General features: G+C 65.3%; 1 protein-coding gene across 1 annotated transcript in view; it reads left to right on the top strand.

Annotated features, from left to right (window-relative positions):
* The window catches only part of COL6A1 (collagen type VI alpha 1 chain), a 20087-nt gene that overhangs the window by 1555 nt on the left and 2066 nt on the right, over nucleotides 1-16466 (top strand). Inside the window, exons 3-33 of the mRNA XM_027129210.1 lie at nucleotides 740-940; nucleotides 1408-1567; nucleotides 1722-1850; nucleotides 1947-1967; nucleotides 2102-2122; nucleotides 2196-2240; nucleotides 3048-3101; nucleotides 3651-3695; nucleotides 3797-3823; nucleotides 4016-4042; nucleotides 4139-4183; nucleotides 4472-4525; nucleotides 4722-4784; nucleotides 5544-5606; nucleotides 5704-5757; nucleotides 5846-5881; nucleotides 6137-6199; nucleotides 7732-7794; nucleotides 11573-11635; nucleotides 12337-12399; nucleotides 12518-12568; nucleotides 12688-12723; nucleotides 13080-13142; nucleotides 13339-13404; nucleotides 13935-13970; nucleotides 14578-14614; nucleotides 14801-14809; nucleotides 15068-15201; nucleotides 15480-15589; nucleotides 15736-15919; nucleotides 16017-16197. Coding sequence (XP_026985011.1) covers nucleotides 740-940; nucleotides 1408-1567; nucleotides 1722-1850; nucleotides 1947-1967; nucleotides 2102-2122; nucleotides 2196-2240; nucleotides 3048-3101; nucleotides 3651-3695; nucleotides 3797-3823; nucleotides 4016-4042; nucleotides 4139-4183; nucleotides 4472-4525; nucleotides 4722-4784; nucleotides 5544-5606; nucleotides 5704-5757; nucleotides 5846-5881; nucleotides 6137-6199; nucleotides 7732-7794; nucleotides 11573-11635; nucleotides 12337-12399; nucleotides 12518-12568; nucleotides 12688-12723; nucleotides 13080-13142; nucleotides 13339-13404; nucleotides 13935-13970; nucleotides 14578-14614; nucleotides 14801-14809; nucleotides 15068-15201; nucleotides 15480-15589; nucleotides 15736-15919; nucleotides 16017-16197 — 2204 coding nt within the window. The remainder of the gene's footprint in view (nucleotides 1-739; nucleotides 941-1407; nucleotides 1568-1721; nucleotides 1851-1946; nucleotides 1968-2101; nucleotides 2123-2195; nucleotides 2241-3047; nucleotides 3102-3650; nucleotides 3696-3796; nucleotides 3824-4015; nucleotides 4043-4138; nucleotides 4184-4471; nucleotides 4526-4721; nucleotides 4785-5543; nucleotides 5607-5703; nucleotides 5758-5845; nucleotides 5882-6136; nucleotides 6200-7731; nucleotides 7795-11572; nucleotides 11636-12336; nucleotides 12400-12517; nucleotides 12569-12687; nucleotides 12724-13079; nucleotides 13143-13338; nucleotides 13405-13934; nucleotides 13971-14577; nucleotides 14615-14800; nucleotides 14810-15067; nucleotides 15202-15479; nucleotides 15590-15735; nucleotides 15920-16016; nucleotides 16198-16466) is intronic.

Here is a 16466-nt window from a genome sequence, read left to right as displayed (position 1 = left end):
AGCCTCCCACGCACCAGAAGGGGCCGCAGGGACAGAGGACAGGCCTGCCCAATGCAGGGACTGTGGGACTGAAGCCCCATGCCTCCCGAAATGCCCGGGTTTATGAGGCCCAGGGAGGGCCCCGGTGTGGATGTGCCTCGGGGAGGGGGTGCCAGGGCAGCCCTGCAGCCCGTCGTCCCGCTCCAGGGGACTCTGGCCCTGTGCCTCAGTTCTCCCGCCTGTGAACTGGGGGCTCTTCCCGCTGTCGGCGTTGGTTCTCCGCAGGGGCATCCGTCACCCGTCTGCTGATGGGCTGCGGGCCTGGCCACCCCCGGAGACCATCGACTGAGGTGCCCGGGGCAGAGAGAGGAGGCCACTCAGATCCAGGGGTCCCCACCAGTGTCCCTTCCCTGCCCACTGTCAGCGGCCCCACTGCTGTCCATGGAGGGTCTGCCCCCCACCCCGTGGCCCTGGAGCAGGGTCTCAGCACACAGCTCCTCGTCTGAGGCCCTGGAGAGCCGGGGACATGGTGGTCACTAGCTGGCCGCCCCCGCCCCGTGTGGCCCCCAGTGGCGGGACCCAGGGTCTTAGGGCCACTCGGGAAGCCCAGGCCAGGGCCCGCAGGCTCCTCCCTCTTGGGGCAAGACGGGACTGGCCATCTGTCCACCTGTGACGTGGTGGCAGTCCTGCCTTTGGATGGACGCAGTAGGGGAGCGGGCCTGGGTCTGGGGAGGGCCGCTCACCTCCGTGGGGCCCGCAGGTACTACCGCTGTGACCGCAACCTGGTGTGGAACGCGGGCGCGCTGCACTACAGCGACGAGGTGGAGATCATCCGCGGGCTCACGCGCATGCCCGGCGGCCGGGACGCGCTCAAGAGCAGCGTGGACGCGGTCAAGTACTTCGGCAAAGGCACCTACACGGACTGCGCCATCAAGAAGGGGCTGGAGGAGCTGCTCGTGGGGTGAGCGCCCGCCTGCCGCACCTCCCTGATCGCAGCCTGGTCGGCCACACTCCAGGGCTGTCCAAGGTCCCCAGGACCAGTCCCGGTGGCCAAGGGGGTCGTGCTGCTGACCACCGCCCAGCCTGCCCCATGGCCGCCAGGGGCGCTCTCCACCCCTCTGTCCTTCCCTCCAGCGGCCCACTGTCGTCTCAACCACTGAAGGCAGAGGGGGCCTGAAATGAGATCCCACAGAGCTTTATTTCCTGTGTAATGTCCTTTCCTATGATCCCACTTGTGGCCGGATCAACACAGAGAAACAGGAAACGTTGCCTTGGGTCTGGGTCTCTCTCCAGGGTTTCTAGCCCCCTGACCCTTACCTCCAGTCTAGGGGTCTCAGCTCTGCGGTTCCAGTGGGGCCCTGAGCTGTCAGGGTCAGTGCTGGCCTGAGGGGCCCGGCTGGGTGGTCTCACCTCTCTCACCCCCTGCAGGGGCTCCCACCTGAAGGAGAACAAGTACCTGATCGTGGTGACTGATGGGCACCCGCTGGAGGGCTACAAGGAGCCGTGCGGGGGCCTGGAAGATGCTGTGAACGAGGCCAAGCACCTGGGCGTCAGAGTCTTCTCTGTGGCCATCACGCCCGACCACCTGGTAGGACCCCTGCCTACGCTGGGCGGGGGGTGGGGGAGCACAGGTACAGGCATGGCCTGAGGGACGGGGGGCTCCAGGGGAGCAGAGGTGGAGAGGGGCCCGGCGCTCCCACCGTCACCAACGTTCGCCCTTGTTCTGGTCGCATCCACGCCAGGAGCCACGTCTGAGCATCATCGCCACGGACCACACGTACAGGCGCAACTTCACGGCGGCCGACTGGGGGCAGAGCCGCGACGCGGAGGCCGTCATCAGCCAGACCATCGACACCATCACGGACATGATCGTGAGCGCGGCCCCGCCCTCCCCGCCGTGTCCAAGATGCCGGAGATCCCGCGCCTGGGAATGAAAACTAATTTGACTTTTCTCTTTCACTTTTCAGAAAAATAACGTGGAGCAAGTGGTAAGGCCCCCCCACCCCCCGCCCCCGCACCATAGCGTCACCGGCGCCCGTTTGCCCGGCAGCAGGCTGAGCGCGGGCGGCCGGTGTGGCTGTGCCCGGGCTCTCTGACGTGTCCCCTGTCCCTTCCTCCGCAGTGCTGCTCCTTCGAGTGCCAGGTGAGTGTGCGAGCCCCGCCCCGGGCCCCCCGGCTCTGCCGCCTCGCGCTCACCGTTCTCTTGTGTCTTGCAGCCCGCCAGAGGACCTCCTGGGCTGCGGGGCGACCCCGGGTATGAGGTGCGTGGCCGCGTCCTGTCCGTGCTTTCTTCCTTGGGGTGGGGAGAAGCCTGGGAGAAATGTCCCTGCTGCCTGGCACCCAGGTGTTAGGGATGCGCTGGACCCCAGGCAGCCGTCCTGAGCGCTCACCGCCCGCCTGCTGTGCTGAGCAGGTGCCCCAGCGCGGGAGAGAGTCCAGGCGCCGTGACCCCACGCCGATGCAGCGGCCACGGGCTGCCGTGGGGTGGGGCCCGCCGCTCCGGCCTCTTCCCCATGGGGGAGGGAGCGGCCTTTCTGGAGTGACCACCCCTGTGGCTTCGCTGCTGGAGGCGGACCCTCCATGGGACGGGTGAACATGGCCCAAGGCCACGACTGCTTCGTGCGGAGGTTTTGGAGAACAAAGTTAGTTCCCAGTATTCACAACCTGGGATCTTGCTTGTGAAAGTCCACATTTCTGGCTTTTCCTAGAAAGTGTCAGGTGCAGTAGCCGTGGAACCACACGGCTACCTCCTCCGGGGGGCTTCTGCGCCCCACCCACCCCGCCCGCCCCAGCAGCAAGAATGGGCGGAGAGAAAAGATTCAGGGGTCACTCCAGCCGGCGCCGGGCAGCCCCAGGGCCCGATGGGGTGTGTGGGAGGGGAGCGTGGACCTGACCACGCAGGTCCCAGGATGGGCCACGAGAAAGGTGCCTGAAAATCACATGAACACTAGGGACCGGATGGAATAGCTTTTTGGACCTTTTTTGTTCGCAAGTAGAGGGTCCTTCTCACCAGCTTTTTAGAAATAAATGGAATTTGTCGTCTAACCTTGATCTGCTCTGTATTCCAGGGAGAAAGAGGGAAGCCAGGGCTCCCGGGAGAGAAAGGAGACGCCGGAGACCCCGTGAGTGCCGAGCCCTGACCGGGGGATGGGGGCGCTGAGAAGCCCGAGCCCAGGGAACTGGGCTGCGGAAGCTTCCAGAAGGATGGCTGGCTTCTGAGCACCATCGCCATGTGGCCTGACCCTCAGAGGACACGGCCCTCGTGGTGGCGAGGACCAGGGCGCACGCGGCATAGCCGTCCTTCCAGCAGCCCCCGCCCGGGAAGACCCCCCGTGCCCCTCAGGCGCCCCCACAGGCCCACCTGCTCTCAGAAGGCGGGGGCAGGGGGCGGCCAGCAAAGTCCCAGGGCCTCTGCTTCAGCCACGGCCAGTTTCCCCTCCCCCGTGGCCCCGTGGGGGGCTCTGGGCCTCCGCCTCCCTGGAGCTCCGCTGAGAGCCCCCGGGAGGGGTGGGTGAGGCCTTCATAGCAGGGCGCTTCTCAGACGCAGGTCAGTGGTCAGCCAGCCAGGTCTCTCCAGCTGACCGGGCCTGAGTAGCGTGGAGAGCAAGCGGGTTGGATGGGGGCTGCCCCTGCCCCCAGGGGTGTCTAACCCACCCCTTCCTCTGTTGCAGGGAAGGCCTGGGGACCTCGGACCCGTCGGCTACCAGGGCATGAAGGTGCGTCTCCCCCTCCTCTACCACAGCCTTTCCTGGGGCCTCAGGGCATCCGGCCTGGGGCGCCCCTCACAGCCCCCTTCCCTCCTCTGTTTGCTGTCTAGGGAGAAAAAGGGAGCCGAGGGGAGAAGGTGAGTGACGTGAGACTTTGGGGGGTGTCCCTCGGGGCACAGAGCGGCCCCCTACTCTGGACAGGGACGATGCTGCCTGTTCCCGGCGTGGCTGGGCTGCGATGAGCTGGGTGGTGGGGAGGCGCCCTCCTTGGGGACCTCGCCCCACGATGGGGAGACCAAACCTCTCACCCTTCCTTCCTGTCTCCTCAGGGCTCCAGGGGACCCAAGGGCTACAAGGTGAGTGTGGCCGGAGGGGCATGGCCGGTGGGGACACTTCCCTGTGGGGTGCGGTCTGACCTTGGTCTGACCTTCTTTGGTTTTTGAACTTTGCAGGGCGAGAAGGGGAAGCGTGGCGTGGACGGCGTGGACGGCATGAAGGTCACCCTCAGCTGGGGGAGGGCTGGAGGCAGGGCCCGTGTTTCAGGAAGGGACGGTGGGCAAGGCTGGCCACCCCAGGGCCGGTGGGTGGGGAGGGGTCTCATGTGTGGCCACCCCTGGGCAGCATGAAAGGCAGGAGACGTTTCCTGCCAAGCCCCAGGTCCCAGTGGACCCCAAGCCACCTGGCCAAGCTCAGAGCTCCTTCTGCCGGGTGGGGCTTTCTTGGGAAGCGGGTGGATGGGCCAGTGCTGAAAGGCTTGATCACCGAACCCGCCTTCCTCCTTGCAGGGGGAGACGGGGTACCCTGGCCTGCCAGGCTGCAAGGGCTCACCCGGATTCGATGTAAGTCGCTTTCTCTCACCGACATTTTAAGACTAAGTCGTCAAGAGTGGAGTTGCCTCAGCCCTCCTGCTGACACGCTAAGAAGTCGCACGGGCCACACCACGTGCAGACCTGCCCTTCTGGCTTGTCGCTCACGTGTGTGCAGCCCAGTGGCTGCGGTTGCAGAATGTGGTCTGACTCTGTGTCCTCTCCCCAGGGCATCCAAGGACCCCTTGGGCCCAAGGGCGACGCGGGTGCCTTCGGACCGAAAGGAGGGAAGGTCAGTGACTCAAGCCCGCGGCAGGCCAGGCTGGGGCTTTACGACCCACCGAGCGTTGAGCAGAAATTCCTCCTGGAAGCAGGTTCTCGCCCCTAGTCTGGGGGCCAGGCCCCACCGCCCATGGGGGATGAGGCCTCGCCATTGCCCTTCCTGGGGCCGCCAGGGCTGGGGTGGGGGGCCCTCCGCCCCGGGAGGTGCTGGTCCCTGAGCCTCAGACACGTCCTGTCCCCACCACACCAGCCGCCCCTGCTCATCCGTCTGGGGCCTCTCTGGTCACCTCAGGAATGTCCACGTAGCCTGCAGCCCGCGGGTCAGCCCAGAATCGATCTGCTCACGGGAAATCTAAACTCAAGAATAAACAGGGTGGCGCTGATGCTGCAGTGGGCAGAGCAGTGAGGCATGAGGACTTCACGTTTTGAGTCTAATTCAAATCTGCTGCTGGGAAAGTTGGAGCAATAACACGAACTCCGCCCCAAACGCGTCCTAGCGACGCACATGTCCTGGAGTGTGGGCCGAGGTCCCCAGCCTGGCAACAGTGGGCATCCACTCATGAGGGCCGGGCTGGCCCCTGTGGTGGCGGCATTTGAACCCAGGAGGCGGGTTTTGTGCAGAGATGTGGGTGTCTGGGGAGGGTCCTCTGTGTCCGAGGTTCCTGCAGTCAGTCAGGGACGGCGGCCTGAAGCAGGGCCAGCGTAGGGTCACTGGCCCCCAGGACGGCTGGGCGTGGCCTCCTGAAGGCTGACCCTTGCATCTTTCCAGGGTGAGCCTGGAGCAGACGGGGAGCCTGGGAGGCCAGGGAACACGGGGCCCCCCGGAGACGAGGTGAGTATGCACACAGCCCCCCGATACAGCGGGGTGGGCGCCGGCCCTGGGAGGGGCCGCAGGGTCAAGGACAGACAGTCTTCACTGTTGTCCCCAGGGTGAGCCTGGAGCACCTGGTCCCCTGGGAGAGAAGGGAGAAGCCGGCGACGAGGTAGGAGCCCCTCGTCCTCCTGATGCCCGAGCCTCAAGCAGAGTTCCCGACGCAAACTAACACTCGTGTTCATTCCTCTTAATCCCAGGGAAACGCGGGACCAGACGGACCCCCCGGAGAGAGGGTGAGTGGAGGTGTCCTGGGCCTCACCACTTAGTGGCAGACGTGGACGGTGTGACCAGCCCTGTGGTCCCAGGTGGACAGACCCCGGGGAGTGTGCTGGAGCCAATGGGACCCCAGTCTCTGAAGGACGGGGCGTGAGATGGAGGGACTGCAAGTCCTGGTATCTGCTGGGGCGCCAGGCCCTGTGCCCAGGCCTCGAGCCCCAGCCTGCACCGTCAGGGCTGCAGCCTCACCGCCCTCTGCTGCCTCCACACAGGGCGGCCCTGGGGAAAGAGGACCACGGGGGACCCCAGGCGCGCGGGGCCCGAGAGGAGACCTGGTGAGTCACTGTCCCTAAAGCTGGGGCCCCATCCCCTGGGGGCAGAGACCGGGGCCAGGCCAGGGTCAGGCCATCAGAATCACAGGACACGCCACCGAGGCCCTCCGGCCCCTAGATGTGGGCAACCCACGCCCTCGCCTCCTATTTCCCAAATACACCCCCCGACACACACTTCTTGTGCGGGAAATGCAGCAGCTCCTGCCCTCGGGCCCCGCCCAGACCTCCAAGCTGCGTGGCCCCGGGTCACCTCCAGGGCCTGGGAGGCAAGGTGAGCTGGGTGGGGCTTCTCCACTCACCACGGATGACCAGGGAGCAGCCCCCTGAAACCTCACCCAGGCACGCCGTGGAAGCACGTCCTCTGCACTGTGGCTGCCACCTTCGTGCCGGCCGGCCGGGTCTGGCTCCACGGGCTTTCCCCGAGCTGCGCTTATTCCTTAGCTTGGCCTTTATTTAGCTGCCCAACTTCACACCTTCGCAGCTGACTCAGCGAGCCCCGCCCGCTGCACGTCTGGGCTCTTCCCCCCAGAGCTCCTAAACGTTTCGCAGACGGAGCCTCTTCTGCAACTGTCTTCTTCCGGGGACGGTTTCCCTTTGTCAAAACTTCAAGAGCAGGAATGTTGGAAACAGCTCAGGGGCTGCTGCTCGCTCACCTCCAAGGCCCAGCGGCTTCGCCGTCAGGGGCCACGCTGGGCTTCCTCTGCCACGCGGTTAAGCGGGAAAGTCTGGCGGGACCCAGAGCGTGGGCACCGAGTCACACTCTGCCCGGTTGGAGAGGAGAGCAGGCCTCACCCTATGGCTCCGGGGTTAGGAGGCAAGGACGCTGAGCCCCAGGCCTCAGATGCGGCTGGCCCCCTCCCTGCTGGAGATGCAGGCGCCGCCGCTCCCCGTCCGCAAGAACGGGGTGCTTCTCCAGGCTGTGCTGTCCCCCTGGGGTGACACTCGGACGTAGGGGCAAATGCTTCTCCTCCAGATGCGTGTCCAAGGCATCCCGATGGGGAGAGTGAGTTTAGCCAAGTCCAAGGTCAGGGGAAGAGAGGTTTGTCTTTCTGACCCCGCCCCCGGGCTCCCCAGAACCCCACGCCCCCCCCAGGCAGGGGTGGGGAAGGACAGCAAAGCAGGGTCGATGTAGCTTTGACCCCCTTTCCGAGCCCAGTGCTTCAGGTCAGGAAACAGGACTGAAGGCCAGGCTGTGCCTCCCGGAGGTGCCTTGGACAAAGGGGGGTGGAGGTATGCTCAGCCCCACACAGCTCTGGGACCCGAGGCCAGGTGGACGATGAGATGCCTCCCGGCCTCGGGCGGGCTGCTGGCCCCTTGTCGTGGCCCCTTGAAAGCACAAGTCACCTGATGGCCAGGCACGTGGCCACGTTGTGGGAAACACGTGGGCAAGCGTGAAAAGGAAGGACGAGGCCGGCCCACAGCAGACGGTGGCCCTTCCTGGCTGTGTGGGAGCTGCCGGGCCCCTGGCCTCGCCTGGTGGCCACCCGGGGCGGCTGCCCTCTTCCATCTCCACCTCAGCGGCTTTTCCTCTCCAGGGTGAAGCTGGACCCCAAGGTGACCAGGGACGAGAAGGCCCCATTGGCATCCCCGGAGACCCGGTAGGAAGCCCGGCTGCCGGGGGGCAGGGGGGGAGCTGCTGCCGGTTCGGATCAGCTCACAGATTTAGGGGGAGGTCCCTAGGGGGAGGTCCCTTTTCTCTTCCCACCTGGGGTGCTTCCTGCAGGGGCAAGGCCTGGAGACCTTGGGATGTCTGGGGTCGGGTGGGGGGCCAGGGTGGCTGGTGCAGATTGGTGAGCTGGGCCCAGTGCTCCCAGGGGAGCCCTGTCTCAGGGTGGGCGCCTGCCAGGGTGCAGCCCTGAGTGTGCAGAGCCCCGTGCTGCCCCCAGCGCTGCCCTCAGGGTGAGGAAGGGTGCCCTGGCTCGGCTGGTGCTGGGGGAGGGCAGTGGGCTTGGAGGCCGGGCTGGGGCATGAGGGGGCAGGGCGGGCAGCAGCGGGGGCGTGCTGGAGTCGGGGCACCCTGGGGACCCCCTGGCCTGGTGGAGTGGGGTCACAGGGGACTGAGCCCAGACAGAGGCACCCCACATTGGAGACAGGGTATGTGAGCCTCTCTCAGTGTTTGGAGCCCAGAGGTGAGATCCTGGCTGGAAATTGATTTGGGAGTGTTGGTGCACAGAAGGTTCTAGAATTCCTGGATGTGACCTTCTAGAGGCCATGCTGGGGATGAGGAGGACAGTGGAGGCCTGAGGAAGCCGCGGGCTGGGTGGAAGGAGGGGGCGGGGGACAGGCAGGAGGCTGTGAGCGGCTGGGGGAGAGGCACAGGTGAGACGACCCTCCCCAGGGAGCATCATGCCCGCCGCTGCTCTCAGCCCATCTTCTCCAGACCCCGGCCCGGGGCCAGCCACGGGGGTCCACGAGTGGAGGGTGGGGACAGGATGCACGCAGAGGCGAGGCAGTTTGGGAGGCAGTCTGCACTGGGCAGGCCTCGGCCAGAGGGACACCACTGGTGGCCAGCGCATCCTGGCAGAGGTCAGCAGGGCCTGCTCGAGCTCTGGCCCTGGGGGAGCTCCCTGGGGGAGAACAGGAAGGGGGGCACACAGCCTGGTGCTGCCCTTGTTATTGGGGTGCTGGCCATCCAGTGGGGAGACAGACCACACGTAGTGAACACGTAGCAAGCTGACCTATGTGCGTGGTGAGGACGCCTGGCTGCAGAGGTAGGTCCCGCAAGGCCCTCGACCCCGCCCACCGCCTCCCGCGGGGTGAGGGCTGCCCCAGGGGCCCCTGCGATTCGGGGTGCTGCCGGCTGGGCGTCGGCCGGCTCTGCCACTGACCTGCGTTGCGGCCTGTTCCTTGGCGCCCTCGGAAGGGCCTACTTCCTGCCCCTTCTCGTCCCCATTGACTGTAACGAGATTGTCTGCAGTATTTTGCTTTACAGAAAAATACTGTAGGGAGTCCCCTGGTGGCCTAGCGGTTAGGATGCTGGGCTTTCACTGCCATGGTCCGGGTTCAGTCCCTGGTAGGGGAAATAAGACCCCACAAGCTGCACGGCATAACCAAAAAAAAAGGAAAAATACTGTCATAAATATCAACATCCATCTGCCGTTCAGTCAGCTCATCTGTCCATCTGTCCATCTGTCCATTCATTCATCCATCTCTATCCGTCCATCCATCCATCCACCCTGAAGAGCTTCCCAGGCTATGTCCAGAATGTAAGTTCTTAGCAGCAACATTTCTCAGCCCCAGTGGTGTGTGTGTGAGCTAATATTTGCCAAATAATCCTACCTACTTCTCTGTCTGGCCCCCAAGAGTGTAAAAGAGGACGGCTCCCACACCTTTGCCAGGACGAGCTATGATCAGACTCCTGCCGTGAGCCTTCTCTCCCCTCTTGCTTTGACTGTTCATGGGTTTACGGGCCAAGCGCGGTCTCTGCCGGTCTGTTGAGGCAGCTCTTCATTTCCCACCGGCGTCTGTGTTTCCCACGTTGATGGCGGGGGGCTCCATCCATGGTGCAGACATTTTGTCAGTTGTCATCTGCGTCCTGACCTTGTCTATGGTACCCTGTGGTTGAGGATGTCCTGCTCGTTTACAAAGATTTACAAATGTGCTCACGCCTTTTAGTGTATTTTTTGCTTACGTCTTTGATCTGTCTGGAGTAGAGACTGAGGGGCTGGAAGAGAGGTGAGCTTGGCCTGCTTGGCTTTTTTGGCGAACGGCCAGCCCGTTGTCACAACACACGTAACCGCAGTCTTTCCTGCTGGTTAAAACGCACTTCCATCATGTTTAAACCCCCTCACCTACGTGTGCCTCTTTCTGGTCTGGCTGTCGCACACCCCTCCTCTTTCCATTTCCACCCAGTTCCCACGACTGTAACTCATGTGGCCTCAGGCGGGCTGGGCCTGCTGCCTGGGCGGCTTCCTGGGCCCCTGCCTGGGCCCCTGACTTTCCTGGACGGGAACCAAGGAGCAGTAACTGCTCCTGGCCGGTGCTGCCGGGACAAGCTGCCCGTATGATGCAGGTCTTCCCTGTGGCACCTTCAGGAGGTCATTCGAGACTCTGAAGGCACGAAGCTCTAAAAGCAGAACCGACACGGGTTCATGGGACCATCCCAGCAGCATCGGTTTTCAGTCATGATAGTCACTGCAAAGAAAAGGAAACGACCAAGAACGTGGGGAGAGAGGGAGGCCCCACCCCAGGCGGTGGGGACCCCGGGCGCTGCTGGGGGCGGCTGCCCCCTTTGGGAGGGGGCCCTGTGTCCCCCCAGCCTGTGAGCGACCGGAGACGGTCCCCTCCCGACCCGTGGCTCCCGGCCAAGGAGGCGCTTGGTCACCTGGACATTCGACTTCTGGGCCTCCAGGCTCTGGCTCGTGTGCCCGGCCCTCCCAACCCCACCACGGACCCGCGACCGACTCCAGGCCCAGCAGGAGGCCGGCTCCGACCCCAGGGTCCATGCAGAGAGTTCTGGGAAATGTGTTTTCCCAAATCGCAGGAAAAGGCAGTGGAGAAACAGAGGACAGGGTCCCATCGTCCCGTGGCAGGCCCAGCCGTCCGGCCTCGCCCGTCCCACGTCCCACCGCGGTGGGCGGCCGGTCCCACCTGCGAGGGTGCCAGCTGCCCACAGGAGCTCCGCCCGAGTTTGGTCTTTCTGTGTCTTAGGCAGGCCCTTGAGTCCCAGTTTCCCAGGAGGTGCTACCCGGGACCAGGAGGTGCCGCTTTTCTTGCCCCGAGGCAGGTCTCGGGGCCCCAGGCTGACCCCCTGAGCCCCCGTGTCCCCGTGGCCAGCATGCAGGGAGCGTGATGCTGGTGCTGGCCAGGGCGCACAACCGCGCCAGCTCCCGGGCCGTGGCCACGGCCGGCCCCCTGCCCGGTGTGGGGCGGCAGCGCGGCAGCAGCTCCTGGCCGGATAACGGGCGTCGTGCACGTTTGTGACGGGAGGGCAGCCAGCAGAGAACTCGTGAGAAGCGCCGCCTCGTGACGGGGCCCAGGGGATGGGCCTCTGAGTCCAGGGTCCCGTTGGCGGGGCCCAGGGGATGGGCCTCTGAGTCCAGGGTCCCGTTGGCGCGGCCCAGGGGATGGGCCTCTGAGTCCAGGGTCCCGTTGGCGGGGCCCAGGGGTTGGGCCTCTGAGTGCAGGGTCCTGTTGGTGGGGCCCAGGGGGGCAGGCGGGCCAGCAGCCCCCTGAGTGACACACGCTTGCCCTCCTCGCTGGGGCTTGGCTGGGGGCATCTGCGCAGTGCTCAGGGGACCGAGAACCTGGCCCCGGGAATGCAGGGGTCACCTCCAGAGAGGGACGGGGATAGAGCAGCCAGCAAGTGCGGGGTCTGGGGCCTGGGCGGCTCCTCTGGGGCAGAGGGGGACCGATGGCTGTGTCCTCTCTCTGCAGGGTGAGGCTGGCCCCACTGGACCGAAAGGATACCGCGGCGACGAGGGGCCTCCAGGGCCCGAGGTGAGGAGCCCTCCCCGCCCCCCATCCTAGGAGGGACCAGCCCTGGACCCAGACCCCATCCCGTACCCAGCGCTTCCTTAGGAGATCCCCCAGGCTCCTTACCTGTTAAAACTGTTTCATTTCACCTCAGAGTATATGTGACTCTTAGAACATTTAGAAAATGAAGAAAACTACAAAAAGAAATCTAAAACACCCCCCAGAGATAAACAACATGAAGAGTTTGGCTTATTTCTTTCCAAATTCTTTTTTCTTTCTTTGCATATTATGCCTTATAAATTTGACTTGGTAAGGTTTTTTTGTTGTTTTTCTCATCATGAGCTCAAACCTTAACGATTTTTCAGCACGTTATTGACATGCTCCCGTTGGCCATGCCTGTAGCTCTATCTGCTGATTCCTCCACCCCCGCCGGATGGGCTCTCGGGTTTGAATTTCCTGCAGTGACCCTGTGGGTTTCTGTCCCTGTTCTGGTCACCTCCTCCTTGGGTCACTCCCTGGGTGGACCACTGGGCAGGGGTGGCCTCTAAGGCCCGAAGGTTACACGGCCCCCAGGATCATCGGTGTAAAAACCCTTCTTTTAGTCATTTCTGTGCTGCATGAAGACGTGTATTTTATTTAATTGTCCCTCTTTCCTCCAAGAGTCCTTGTACCTCTGAGCCTGTGTGGCTCGCTGCCTGGTGTCCACTTCATTTTCTCCTCCTTAGGGCCCCGGAGGAGCCTCAGGGCCCCCAGGACCCCCCGGAGACCCCGGGCTGATGGGCGAAAGGGTGAGTGATGCAGGGCACAGGGCACAGCCCTGGTAGGGGGGCTGCCTGGGACCCCAGAGTCCAGAAGCAGCCGGCCTGGGCGAGTCCCACAGTGACTGGACACGGTCTGCTCTCCCAGGGTGAAGACGGCCCCCCTGGAAACGGCACCGAGGGCTTCCCCGGCTTCCCTGTGAGTGCCCCCCGACACCCCCTTTGGCCAGTCGGGCACACGGGCTCCGTGGCTGGGATTGCCCCTCGTGGCCCCCCGCCATGTCAGAGCCCGGCATGACTGTCCTGCCTTCCCTGCAGGGCTATCCGGGCAGCAGGGGTCCTCCCGGGATAAATGTGAGTACACGCCCTTCCGCTCCGTCGGCCCCTGGAGCACACGTGCACGTTCAAGCACATCGCTCCCACACCTGAGCAAGCACACACGCGTGCAGAGGCACACACACGTGCAAACACTCACACACGTGCAGACGCACTGTCCCCCGCAGCCCAGCTGTCGCCGAGGCACCCCCACCTGCGTCTCCGTCTCTGGGAGCCCCACCCGGCCCCGGGCGGGGTGCCCCTGCTGACACTTCCCTCAAGAGCCGAGGGCTCCACCGCACCCCCCAGAGCCCTGCCCTCCCCAGGAGCCCAGGCCCGCAGCACCCACCCCAGACCCTGGGCCCGGCTCCCCCTAACCACGTGCTCCCCTGCAGGGCACCAAAGGCTACCCTGGCCTCAAGGGAGACGAGGGAGAAGCCGGGGACCCTGGAGAGGACGTGAGTGCAGAGCCCACCGCATGCTGTGACATCCCGGGCCGGCCTCGGCCTCGAGGGCCCGGACCCGAAGGGCTGTGGTGGCTCCGAGGGCAGCTGAGGGTCCGGGGTCGAGGGTGCGGTGGGCAGGCTCGCAGCAGGGGGTCCAGGGGCTCCGGCCACGTGTGGCAGTGCCTGCAACACCGCGCTGTCTTTCCAGAACAATGACATTTCTCCCCGAGGCGCCAAAGGAGCAAAGGGCTACCGAGGCCCCGAAGGCCCCCCGGTGCGTTGGCGGGCGCGGGCAGGTGCCCCACCCAGAGGCTGCAGAGGCTGGGGTGTGGGGGCGGGAACCTGGGAGCCAGGCTCTGGGGAAGGGCTCGGGAGGCGGGGCTTCGGCAGGCAGGATGACGGGGACGGGCAGTTTCGGGGTGGGGGCTTGAGCAGGCAGGGGTGGGCAGAGGAGGGGAGGGTGGGTCTCCAGGTGAGGCATGATGGTTGCAGCAGGGCCCGGGGCGGTGCCTGGATGAGGCTGGGCACCCTGCCCCTCGCGGTGGTGTCATTAGACCCACAGGGACACTCTGCCCCGGGCCGTGAGCACCCACAGACCACCAGGAAAGGGCACATTAGACAGTTGTCGCCCAGCGGAGGGAGGTAGCAGGTTCCCCAGCCCTTAACGTGCAGAAGCCTCAGCTGCCCCTAGTGTTCGGGGGGCCCTAAGTGGAGGTGGGGTCAGCCGAGGGCTCCCGTCAGACCTGCAGCCCAGGAATCGGGCAGGGCCCCAGCGTCCACCCTCTCCTGTCCTTTCTCTGACAGGGACCCCCAGGACCCATAGGACCACCAGGGCCAGACGTAAGTGGGGTGTTTGTGAACATCCTTGGGGGCCAACTGCTCTGGCCCAGGATCCTGTGAGGGTGGGGAGCTGTGACAGCAGCAGGGAGCCGTGATGGCGATGGGGGGGGGGACACGTGATGGCCACAGGGGGGCACATGGTGGCCGTGGGGGTGTGATGGCCGCAGGAGACATGTGATCGCCATAGAGGCACATGATGGCCATGGGGGGCATGCAATGGCCACTGGGGGGACACGTGGTGGCCATAGGGGAACATACGAAGCCGGGGGGGGGCACATTATGGCCGCAGGGTGGACATCTTATGGCCACGGGGAGACACGTCTTTGCCCCCACAGGAACATGTGATGGCCACGGGGGGCGGAACGTATGGCCACATGTCAGGGACCATATCAGGTGCTCATGCCTGCAGGCAGGGGCCTCACAGGCAGAGCAGGGCACACCATGGGAAGGGAGACACCCTGCCCAGCCCAGCCCCTCTGTGGTCCCAGCTGTGGTCCCAGGGGATGGGGACCTGGAAGGCTGGCCTCACCCCAGAGCCTGGGGCAGCCCTGGAGGGGTCACAGCAGGGCCTGTTCTGTCTCATGGGAGTGTCTCACCCCCTCCCCAGGAATGCGAGATTTTGGACATCATCATGAAAATGTGCTGTGAGTATCTCCACCTTTGAGTAACTGTCCTAACTAGAAGGAGTGTCCTGCCACGGTGCCGGCCGGGGTGAGGCAGGCAGGTGGGCAGGCGTATGCCCACCCACGAGAGTCCTGGTGGGCCGGGGAGGGCTGGCTGGAGGGTTTAGTCTAAACGGCCACGTAATTTCCTCTTTCTCCTCTTCCCAGCTTGCTGTGGTGAGTGTCACTCTTCACCTGGTGTTTCTAGCTTTCGAGTGGACTGACCCCGTGGGGGGTGGAGCCCCTCGCCCACACTCCCGCAGCCCCGGGGTGCTGGCCCACCTCGTCCTCTCCCCGCTCACTCACACCAGCAGGCACGGGGGGACGGGAGTTCTCCCGGTGGCCCCGGGTCCTCGAGGCCCTGCCCCTCGGGCTGCCCTGCTCTGGGAGGGGTCCTGGGAGGGGCCCCGAGGCTGAGCCCGCCACCGCCCACAGAGTGCCAGTGCGGCCCCATCGACATCCTGTTCGTGCTGGACAGCTCCGAGAGCATCGGCCTGCAGAACTTCGAGATCTCCAAGGACTTCATCGTCAAGGTCATCGACCGGCTGAGCAGGGACGAGCTGGTCAAGGTGAGGTGCCCAGGCCTCGCTCGAGGACGGAGCTTCCCAGGAGGGGTCTGTCCTGACACCAGAGTGGAAGGGCCGGGCGCTAGGGGCCATGGGACGGACGCTTTGCTTCTCGAAAGCCGAAGCCCCCAGCCCACCAGAGCATGAGAGTCACCCCGGGGGCCCGGGGGCCGGTCCAGCCTGGGACAGGTGGTGGGTGGAAGGGCGGCCCAGGAGGGACATGGGCGCCTCGGGGGCCCTGGTGGGGGCCGCTCCCGACCGCGGCTCCCGTCCCCGTGCAGTTTGAGCCCGGGCAGTCGCACGCGGGTGTGGTGCAGTACAGCCACAACCAGATGCAGGAGCACGTGGACCTGCGGGACCCCAACATCAGGACCGCCCAGGACCTCAAGGAGTGAGTGCGGCTGCTCGGAGCCGGCCGACGCACCGTGGCCCCAGCCCCGCCCCCACTGAGGGCGGCGCCGTGGCCCCACCCCCAGCCCTGCCCCAGCCCCGCCCCCAGCCCCGCCCCTCACTGAGGGCGGTGCCGTGGCCCCACAGAGCCATCAAGAAGCTGCGCTGGATGGGCGGAGGCACCTTCACAGGCGAGGCTCTGCAGTACACCCGGGACCGGCTGCTGCCGCCCACCCAGAACAACCGCATCGCCCTGGTCCTCACAGACGGCCGCTCGGACACCCAGAGGGACACCACCCCACTCAGCGTGCTCTGCGGCCCTGACATTCAGGTGGGGCGGCCTTCGTGTCTGCGCTGCCACCCTTGCGCTCTGGGGCTCGGGGGACTGTCCCCACCGGGGGCCACGCCAACACTGCCCCTCCCCCCAGGTGGTCTCCGTGGGCATCAAGGATGTGTTTGGCCTAGCCGCGGGCTCCGACCAGCTCAACGTCATCTCCTGCCAAGGCCTGGCGCCCCAGGGGCGGCCGGGCATCTCGCTGGTCAAGGAGAATTACGCAGAGCTGCTGGACGATGGCTTCCTGAAGAACGTCACCGCCCAGATCTGCATAGGTGGGCATGGGCAGGGCCCCCCTCGGCCCAGGCGTGTCCTGCTCTGCTCTCACGGTGACCCTCCGGCCATGGGAGCCACACACCCACGGCCAGCAGCACGCCTGCCGCCCCCCCAGCCGCTTCCCGCTCTTCCCCGAGGAGGCCGTGGCCTGGCTCCCTCGTGGTCCAGCGTCCTGGCTCCCTCATGGTCCAGCGTCCACATGGGTGCCCCCCCCCCGAGTGTGGGCTGCACCGCATCTCCCGCCCGTCGTCCTGGAGCCGTGAGCACA

Source organism: Aethalodelphis obliquidens, unplaced genomic scaffold (genome assembly GCF_003676395.1).
Source record: "Aethalodelphis obliquidens isolate GAN/ISIS:26980383/991018 unplaced genomic scaffold, ASM367639v1 scaffold1, whole genome shotgun sequence".
NCBI classification, from domain to species: Eukaryota; Metazoa; Chordata; class Mammalia; order Artiodactyla; family Delphinidae; genus Aethalodelphis; species Aethalodelphis obliquidens.
The sequence above is the reverse complement of the archived record's forward strand: the minus strand, read 5'-3'. Positions and strand labels throughout refer to the sequence as shown.